The sequence below is a fragment of the Vitis vinifera genome, chromosome 4 (genome assembly GCF_030704535.1).
Source record: "Vitis vinifera cultivar Pinot Noir 40024 chromosome 4, ASM3070453v1".
Classification (NCBI taxonomy): domain Eukaryota; kingdom Viridiplantae; phylum Streptophyta; class Magnoliopsida; order Vitales; family Vitaceae; genus Vitis; species Vitis vinifera.
The window spans coordinates 25,406,197-25,416,288 of NC_081808.1; the positions used below are offsets into that span (position 1 = coordinate 25,406,197).

The following is a 10,092-nucleotide window of genomic DNA, read 5'->3' on the forward strand; positions in this document are numbered from 1 at the left end:
ATCCAATAGATTATGCAAACTAGACTTCCCGAACCTGATCCAAGAAGAAAAGAAACTACTTCTCTCCACAATTCTCCCCGATAGCTTACCCCTAACCTCCTCTAACGAGATTTTGAAGAATTTGGACTCAACAGCAAACCAACTTTTTCCTCCTCTCATCCTCAAGATAGAGAACAAACTTCCTCCTCTCTACTACCCTTTTTTATATAATCAGACTTTCAAATCTTTCATTTTATTTAGTTCAATACAACTATCCTCAGTGAAGAAGAAAGGGAGAACACATGACTTAAGAATACTAAACACTAACACCACCTATCAAAAAAAAAAAAAAAACTAAACACTAACACCAAAAATAATAACAATGATAATAGTGTAAACCCTATTTGTGCTAGCAATTCTAAGCATGGCATGAAAACAAGTTAACTAGGACATGAAGAAAAACATTTATAGGATATGGCAGTCCTCTGATAATTATACTAATGGTGAAAATGATAACAATAATGAACATGATAACAATATTAGTGATACTAACAATAATAGCAGTCCCTTAAAAAGCAACAACAACAATAATAATTTTTTTTTCTTTAATAGGTAAACAGAGCAATTTTTTATAGGAATAATAATGATACAAATAATAATAGCAGTCCCCTAAAAGATAATAATAACAACAACAATAGTAATGCACAACCTTGAAGAAAAAGTGGTATCTTTGACACGGACCCGACTATTCCTGATGCGGCCAAGTATTGGAAATTCTGCTATTCCGAGGACCGAAGCTCTCTGTGAACCAGAAGCACGTGCAGTAAATTAGCTTATATCTAGCTATTATCACAAACACAAGTATTGGGCAGTTCTAACTCATAAACTTAAGAAAGGAAATCTTAGTGTAAGTATTAACAAATACACACACACACACATATTCATATATATTCTAATAATAATTACAGTAATATTAGAATGTTATTAAAAATAAAATTGAAAGATTTGAATATGACGACACTTTGCAAATAAGAGGAAGTTCAATTACCTCAATGAGATATGGCAAATCAAATTTGCAGATGTTATATCCAATTATAATATCAGGGTCCACTTCACGGATAAAGTCCTACAAACAAACTCTACCAATCAAGATTAGAAGCATGTGCAAAAATAAGGATTAGATTATGTCACCACATGAAGTTAGTTTTGTTTTTTAGCAGTTTTGCTCCAATAGAACAGGACCATGAATCTATGATGTCCTATTATGCATTACTATATTCTCCTTTGTATGCATCCAAGGAGAACATAGAAGTTTCTATCGTTCAAACTCCTTGGATGAATCGAAAGGGAAAGTACTGAAAGCAACCACAACTGCCACAAGACTATGTAATGAATCCATTATCTCTTTATCACAAATTCACAACATGAGGAAGTGCACTTCTGTTGATAAGTGCATCATGAGCAAGACAATAGAATAGAAAAGAGCAAGATATCATGTACTTAAATAATGAATATTTTGAAATTATTTGGTCCCATATACTTAAATAAAAACCAAAGGCTGCATTGACAGCTTGAGATTTTATATATCAATTGAAAGGTTAACCCAACTAATATCCAACAGTAAAGTAATTTTTCATATGAAACGAGAAAAAATAAAATAAAAAATAATGAATTTGTGAGCATTTAGAGATACCACCATTTGGAAACATTTAGCTTTATGTTTGCAATGAAAAATTTAATAAATGAGCAACAACACAGGAAAGATAAACAAAAAAAATAGAAACAACTTATCAAATATGAGAGAGTGAGTCTAGCTCAAGAGGCAAGTGGTTGGGGGGGAAAAGGAAAGGTTCCAAGTTCAATTCCATGTACCCATAATAATAATAATAAGGTTTTGAAATACAACAATAACAATAATAAGGCTTTGAAAAGGATCAAAACATGCTAAGGTTTTGAAATACAATAATGACCAATAACAGCATCTGTAAGAAGGAACCATTTATTCAAAGGTGGAAGGCTCCAAAACAAGAATAATAGTAGATTAACATGAATTGAGGCTAAGAAACAACATCTTAGGCATAGTGGAATGATGAAAATGCTTTATGTGGCAGGCCTTTAGTGGTTTGGATATAAGGCTTTGCCGAGTTCAGTTGACTTTTAGATTTTCCCATTCTTGCTTTCCCTCATACATTTTCCTTTAGTAACAATTTATTATTTATCCAACCATTTAAGAAAATTCTATCAGAAATAATAAATCCATTGGAATTAATTATAGAGTGCAACAAAGGATGAAATATCTTTTCAAAATATTCAAAATCTTATCAAAAACAAGAAAACAAATCCAAACTAAAAATAAAATAAGATGCAAAGTTGAGAGGAATGGAAAATTTCAGGTTGTTGCTATTTTCTTGAAAAGTAGAAATCTTTAACAACATAAAAAACCAATGGGTAAATAGATTGTTAAACAACGTATAATTCTTCTTGAACATAAATTGTACTTATGCAAATGAAGTAAAAATTTTACTTCTAATAGTGCACATGCCTCAAATAGTAAGGGGGCACATTTTTGTAAGGTAAAATAGAAATACTATCATGACAGAAAAGATACCCTCCAAGCTAGCAAGACTTCTCTTTCTGTTTCAAATGACATCACATCGACACCAACTATTGGCGAACATGACTTAAGGGTCATAACATTACGGACAAATGGCTGATCCTCTCCTTGCAAAGTAACAAGATTGGCCACCTAGAAAGAAATAACTATTATTATTTACACAAAAAAAAAAAAAAAAGAGAAACAAAATCACTACCACATGGCAACAAATTTTTATTTAAATAACGATGGTAAGGAATTAAGTATTAAACCTGGATAACAGGATCATGGGTTGGCTCAGGAAAATGGCCTTTACGACCAGCACACTCAATGTCAAAACTCAATATGCGGAACGGAGCCATTTTTGAGAATTCACCTTCTGGGATATGGCTGGTCAACTCTGAGTACCTAAGAATAGTTGTTAAGGAAACAAATATCTCCAGAGGAGAATAGAATCAAGTTGAATAAGGCTTTCAGGAAGCATCTATTAAAGGGGAGATATCATGCCCTCTCATGCATGAGGATACAAGCAATCAAACTCTAACTGGCAATAAGACAGGTTCTTTGCTGTTTTCTTATATTTTCCAGCAGGAACTTCTATCCAATTTCCTCCAACAATGTTGCAATCAACCATGAAACGGAGAGCAAAAAGAACATTGCTTTCATATGTCACAAAATTCTTCATGCCAAAACCTTCAATTTGTATGCCTCTGTCAAGAATACCTGTCATTTTTATAAGAAAATGTTGAAAGTGAAGTAAGAAAATATAAGTTTTGTTATAATTAAGAATGAAGTTTGTTAGAGAAGAAAAGTAAAATAAACTTATTAAGATCAGACCTCCTGATACAAGAATTAGAAAATAGGCAAATGTGATCATGTATATCAAAAGAAAATTACAAAAGCATAATATTACATAATGTGGAACAGAAAAATGGATTAAGTGGAAAACCACCATAAATATTATGATAAAAATAAATATGTTTCCTTGAATATAGTTACTTAAATGTACAGAACACATCTTATTGGATGGTAGGGTGGGTGAACAGCGGTTAATAAATCTTAGGTTTTTACCACGGCAGCTGGTAACCATTGTTGGCAATGCAACAACAATTTTAAGGAAAGGGTGGGAACTCTGCAGCTGATAATACATAATGCTCCTTTTCTGCACCATTTCAATACGTCGGACAAATTTGGGAACCCTACTGTTCCTATTGACCTCCCTCATCCTCCCCTGATGCACCATAAAACCCAATTATATTATAGTGAACAAAGCAACTAAATTAAAAAATAACATTTCACCTCAGGCAGGCTCGAATCCACAAAAACACATATTGATCAAATAGTAAACCAAACATACCTCGAGAACCTGATGAAAACGAGAGATATCGTCGGGTCCCATTCCTGGAGGACAGCTGATGTAGAAATATGGCTCAAATCCATGAACATTGCAGCAAACACTATGTCCTAACCAATAAACAATACAGAAATTCTTTAATTCCCATGGAGCATAGTCCCAAGAGCGTCATTATATTCCTAAAATAACTGTGGCATAATTGTTTTCAAACTCCTAGATACCAAACAAAGTAGTACCACAATGCCCATTATTTAAATATCCTCCAAAAGAGTGATACACAAAAGATATCTTGTTGTGGATTTATAATTATCAGAAAAGCTTATGATAGTTTTATCGTAATGCTACCATAATGCATCTAAGTACTTTTATGGAGGTACAGATCATAACAAACAGTTTCCAAATGCCATGGGCTGAGTCTATGGAACAACTAGTTTGAATATTAGTTTTTTCACTTTTGAGGACCCTATGGAACAACTAACTTTCCATAGGCTGAGTCTGATACAACTATTTGATTACTTTCCATGCCACAAACGACTAGAGAGTTGAGAAAAAATCAGCATCCTGAGAGAAGGTTATTCAAAATTTGACCATGCTTTGTAAAAAGTGGATGAACTGTATATCTATATAGATACTGAAATTCAGGCTCCAAAAAACCATGGAAAAGGTATATCGTATGCTGATAAAATCAGATAAAATCATGACAAATTACGTGAACTATGAAGAAATTAGACACTAGAACTGCAAATTCTAGTTCCAAATTCAGTAATTTAAATAAGTTAAGACCCCCAGCAACACTGATAGACTACCGGGAAATGGAGAAAAGAATATGACCAATCGTAATAAGAATTAAATGAGAGACGAAAACTACTTTCTGTTTGTTCGCTGTGAAAATTTCAATTTTCCTTTACTCATTCCGACTAACCTTCCCTGGTGACCCCAAAGATCCGGATAATTGCCGCGGAGCCAGACGAATTGGGCATAAGCTCCTTGTGACTCTCCCCGATCACATAATCGATCTCCAGCTGCTGAAAAACTACAAAACAAAACCAAGAAAAAAGAAGAAGAAGGAATACATAAACTAACATGTAAGAAGAAACCCTAGAAATTAAATGAAAAGCATGAGGTTGAGAGGATACCGATGCTCTGGGACGAAGATAGGTAGGCTGAGGAGAGAGGGGGACGAGCCCACTTTGAGAGGCGCGAGGCAAGGGCCCGGCGGTCCTCGATGTCGCGGAGGATGTGCTCATCCTCGAGGATGAGGGTTTCTTCGAGGAAAACGTCCTCGTCGAGGTCTTCTTCCGCCAAGGGTGAGGATGATGCTTGGTGCTTGGGCTGAGGCTGCGATGGAGACGGCTGCGGCGGCTGAGGGCGTTTCTTGGTGGCTGTGGTGGCAGGCATGGCTGGGTGGATGGAAGAGTGCGGAGTGAGAGTGGAGGGAGAGAGGGAGGGGAACACTGGATTCCCGCCAGTTTTTGGAGTGATTTTGTGATCTGGTGCGTCACGTGCATGTCACTGACCTTTTTGGTGGTACAAGAGAAATTATTATTATTATTATTGTTATTTATTAAGAAATAAGAAAAAAAATTGATTAAAAATTTATATTGGTATCCACCAAAACTCTTTTTGCATCACGTATTTACTCGTTTACTTAAAAATTAAAAACTTATTTTCACATCTCCCCTCCAATTTTAAAAATACTCAAAATACTCTTTTCATTTTTCCCCACAAACCCATGTTTTTCTTCCTTTTGCTCTGCATCTATTTCCTCTCAACCATTAACCCTATGAGAAAATAATTTTATATGGAACTCATTTGATAATAAAACAGTATTTAAAGCACGTTCATAGTCATTTGTAATTTTTTTACACATTTTGTTTGAATCCACACGAATATCTTGTAAAGTTTGTTATTTATGTAAGTTTTGACTAAAAAAACTTATTGTAAAAATAATTAAAAAACAATTATGAATAATTTAAAAATGATTTAAAAGTAAGAAAGATCTAGACTTGGAAGTCCGAATAATGAGGAAATGTTTGAAATTGGAAGGTTGGACATAATAGAAACGTCCAAATGCATAAGGTTGGACGTAGTTCAATTATTTGATAGATATGGTGTCTAGATATATAGTTTTGGATGTTATAAGACTGTTCAAATATACAATTTTGAACATTCTAAATATGTCTGAAAGTGTAGTGTTGGACATTTATTAAACATGTAAACCTACAATACCGAACACCATTTGCAATACCCCTTCTTCCAACTCAAAAAATGTAAAAAGAAATGCAAAAAATATTATAATAGATATATTCATGCACTTGTACCATCATTAGAGATGATTATTTGTTTGTCCATTAATGAGAAACACTACTTTTCGGATATATTTTGTCAATGTTATGGAGAAATTAGAAGATAATGAATGAAAGAAAAAGAATATGGTAGTTTAGGGATTTCATCATTAAAATGGTGGATGCAATGAGAGTTTTGATGGATGCAAATATAATCTCACAAAATTTATTAGTTAACAATTATAAGCAAAATGTTGTTTACTTGTATTATCATCAAATTTTTAGGGTTATATTATTAGCTTTCTCATAATTCATTTTTTAAGTTGACTCGGCATTCCACTAAAGAGAGTCAACTAAACTACAGTATTTTGTCATTACATCGAGATAATAATTAATTAAATATAATTTAATCCATTCATGTGATCTATGATATACTATACACTACGTGTAAACTCCCTATGAACTGGTATCCATAATTTAATGAAATAGATGTTATCAACCTTTCAATATTATCTCTACGATCCTTAAGTTTCAAATCATCCTATTATATGATCATCTAACATACTTTAGCTCACCAAGAGCATATGTTAGATTCCACTAAAATAATTACTACAAAAGCCATAAATTTCATAATCATAAGTCCTTAAGATCACTCAAGGGGATACACTATTTCAAACCTATGAAATATCATGGTGTCTATCTCGAAAATACCTATTATCACGTATCTTAATCAATAGTGACCCAATTTATAAAGAATATATGATCATCTTATAATTTTACTTGTACATTAAAGTCAATAAATACCTTGACATTAACTTAATATTGTTTTAAGGTTGAGAGACCATGTAACATAACATCATAGTGAAATCATAAATACTCGATAGTCAATGTTATGATTTACCATAGGTTTTGTCCAATGTATAATCATACACACTAGTACACTCACTATAAGAAAATCATCTATGATGGTCAAGATAAGTCCACCCTCTAATTAGAAAGTGGTATACTACAACCTTAAACGAATTTCCTAAGTCCATGAATCAGTTGTGAACTACTCATTAACTTGAAATGAATTCACGACTTGAATCTTCCATATAACTCCCAATGCACCTAAATCATGTATAATGCAAGTGATGTAAACTAGAGTTCTCAAATAAAATTTAATGCAACTAATGGGTATAATAATGGAAACTCAGTTATAACTTTGTTACTCTATATCTTGCTTTTAAAGACTCTATCCCAACACCTTCTTTGTTCTTTAATTCTCTATTATGATTGTTGGGAAACTCATGTTAGGATAAAGTCCTTAAAAGCATGACATGATGTAACAAATTTGAAATTCATTATTTATTTAATGATATTGTAACTTTACTTTTATCTATCATTGTTTTATGCATTACACTTTTATAAGCATTCTGACTTACATCTTTTGCATTGTATTTGACTTTGATGCATTAAGAGTTATGTGAAATATCCAAGTCACGATTTCCTTGAAAATAGATGACTTGTTCATAGTCGGTTCGTGGGTCTAGGTTTTGGTTGGTTTTGGTTGTCGGAATGGTTTTCCCATGGTGAGTGCACTAATATGTATGGTTACACATTAGACAAGATTTATGGTGAGTCATGAGTTAAGGCTATCAAGTAGTCATGACCTCGTCAAGCTACTTCATTGTGTTGTCTTTCAATCTTGAGAAAATATTGAGTTTGTGTTACAGTTAGTAGTAACTTTGACCTATGAGTAAGATCGTAAGTTTATCATATATTCACTATGAATTGGGTCATTGTTGATGAAAACCAATAGTAATAGGTATTCTCAATCGAGACATCGTGATATCTCATGAGATTAAGACACAGTGTCCCCTTGAATGATCCTAAGGAGATGTGTTTATAAAACTATTGTCATAGTAGTTTCTTAAGTGGAACTTGACATAGGTTATTTGAGAGTTAAGATAAGTTAGTTAAACACACAATAAAAGGATTTGTAACTCAAGGATGGTAGAGGTAGTCTTGAAAGGTTGATAATTTTCACCTTGTTATTCTACAAACACTAGTTCTTGAGGAGACTGAACCCAATAGATAGCGAGTCACGGACCCAAGCACATAGTGTCTCATTGTTATTCACATAGGATATTGGAGTTAAGTTAATTCTCTATAATGAGATGTTGAATTAATTTTAGAATTGGATTTTGAGGAGTCAATATTCCTATGGGTCCCAATGGTCCCTGTTCTAAGCTCATATACCTTGTTGGTACGGGTTATAAGGGTTGAATTGACTATAGGTTAACTTTTGTGCATAAGGGAGTTTTGATAATTATGTAAGGTTGCATAGGGGTAAGTGAACAAAGTTTCTAGATTAGGCTAATTAATTAATTAGTAGGCCCAATTGGATTAATTAATCAATTATGACTTGATTTGAGCTAGATTAAGTGACATAAGCTCATATGCACTCTAGTCACTTAAACCCAATTAGGAACCCTATAAATATCCCTCAGGGGTTAGGGTTTCCATCACTTTTTATGTTCCACCATCCAAAGAGAAAGAGAGAGTCATAACCTCAATCTTTATTTCTTTCGCACCGGAAGTGTACCAAGAATAAGGTTGAGTCATTAGACAAAAGATCAAGGGTTTACGACCTAAAGTATTTTACAAACATGTGGCTCATATGGGTGTGGTTCATCTTTGATATGCTTGTATACTGGGAGTTTTGTTAGTTGATGTTCATTTATTATTGACATGTTTTTTTTATTAAACCTAAGTATTGTCATTGTTTTGTTTATTGAAAACTCTTAAGTAAAGTTAAATTCTTTCAATTGCAATTGTGTGTTGTTTTACTCTTTTGAGTTATAAGTAGGACCAGTTGGAAATAGGTATGATATGAGATCACATTACATGAAATTTTCATGCTACACATTTATACTTGATCTATGTCATTGATTATATTGACATGGTGATCATTGATGGGTCTAGTTACGAAAATTGTGACAAAGATTGCTTGGATCCTATATTGATTATTATTGATGGACCAGATCGCTTAAATTTATTTACATTCAAAATAATAAATATTGAACTCGGTTAAATTTTTTCGTAATGTACAATTGTTGGATGACATGTGGCCTAAGTGGGAGGTTGTTAGGAAATTTTTTAATCATGGGTCTACATATTAACATTAATTGTACATATGTGTGCTATCTAATTATCGACTTATTAAAAATGATCAATCAAGCTAATTAATTATTGGGCTATTAAGATATCTCTTAAGTGGTATGGACTTTGTAATGTGTAGAGACCATATATTTTATTTTATTATTTATGATGGACCACTAAATAAAATAAAATATACTATGTATATAAATAGGGCTATGGTCCCCAATTTAAACAAAATATATTGTCATTTACTCACATCTCATCACTGAGTGAATTAAGGTTTTATGTAATACACTGTTTTATAAGTAGAAGATCGATAACCCCACTTTTGCTTCTCAATGGATTTAGGTGTCTATCAAATTTCTTGGTAGTTTAATATAAGATATTGGTATCACGAATAAAGTATTTATCACCTCTCAATTTATCTTTCAAGGGTTGTATCTTGTTGCAACTATTGACTTTGGTGTCGTACGTCGATAATAACTTTAGGACAACATATGTATATGTACCTCTCAAATCATGCCAACTTTTCTTTATCCCCTTTTAATTTGTCTATTTCAATGTTGATATATTGTGGAATTTATATGTTTAAATTTATGAGTTTTTTGTTACCGTGTAATAATTTCCTAACAAAAATGACACTTGACAAATGCTATATAAAGGTTGCCATTTCACATGGATCATGTCCAATTCGCATATGCATGAAGTTGGATTGCTTTCTCCTTCATTTTCCACTA

The 10,092-nt window shown here is 32.8% G+C and overlaps 1 protein-coding gene across 4 annotated transcripts in view; it reads right to left on the reverse strand.

Annotated features, from left to right (window-relative positions):
* The window catches only part of LOC100246530 (DNA polymerase delta catalytic subunit), a 65,881-nt gene extending 60,448 nt beyond the window's left edge, over window positions 1–5,433 (reverse strand). For all 4 annotated transcript variants that reach the window (XM_010651045.3, XM_002264349.4, XM_059736546.1 and 1 more), the window contains exons 1-9: window positions 5,063–5,433; window positions 4,849–4,959; window positions 3,930–4,036; window positions 3,644–3,803; window positions 3,100–3,295; window positions 2,845–2,980; window positions 2,588–2,725; window positions 1,028–1,105; window positions 689–780 (exon numbers count right to left, since the gene is read on the reverse strand). In XM_010651045.3, coding sequence (XP_010649347.1) covers window positions 689–780; window positions 1,028–1,105; window positions 2,588–2,725; window positions 2,845–2,980; window positions 3,100–3,295; window positions 3,644–3,803; window positions 3,930–4,036; window positions 4,849–4,959; window positions 5,063–5,324 — 1,280 coding nt within the window. In that variant the 5' untranslated portion in view covers window positions 5,325–5,433. The remainder of the gene's footprint in view (window positions 1–688; window positions 781–1,027; window positions 1,106–2,587; window positions 2,726–2,844; window positions 2,981–3,099; window positions 3,296–3,643; window positions 3,804–3,929; window positions 4,037–4,848; window positions 4,960–5,062) is intronic.
* Window positions 5,434–10,092: the final 4,659 nt, after the last annotated feature.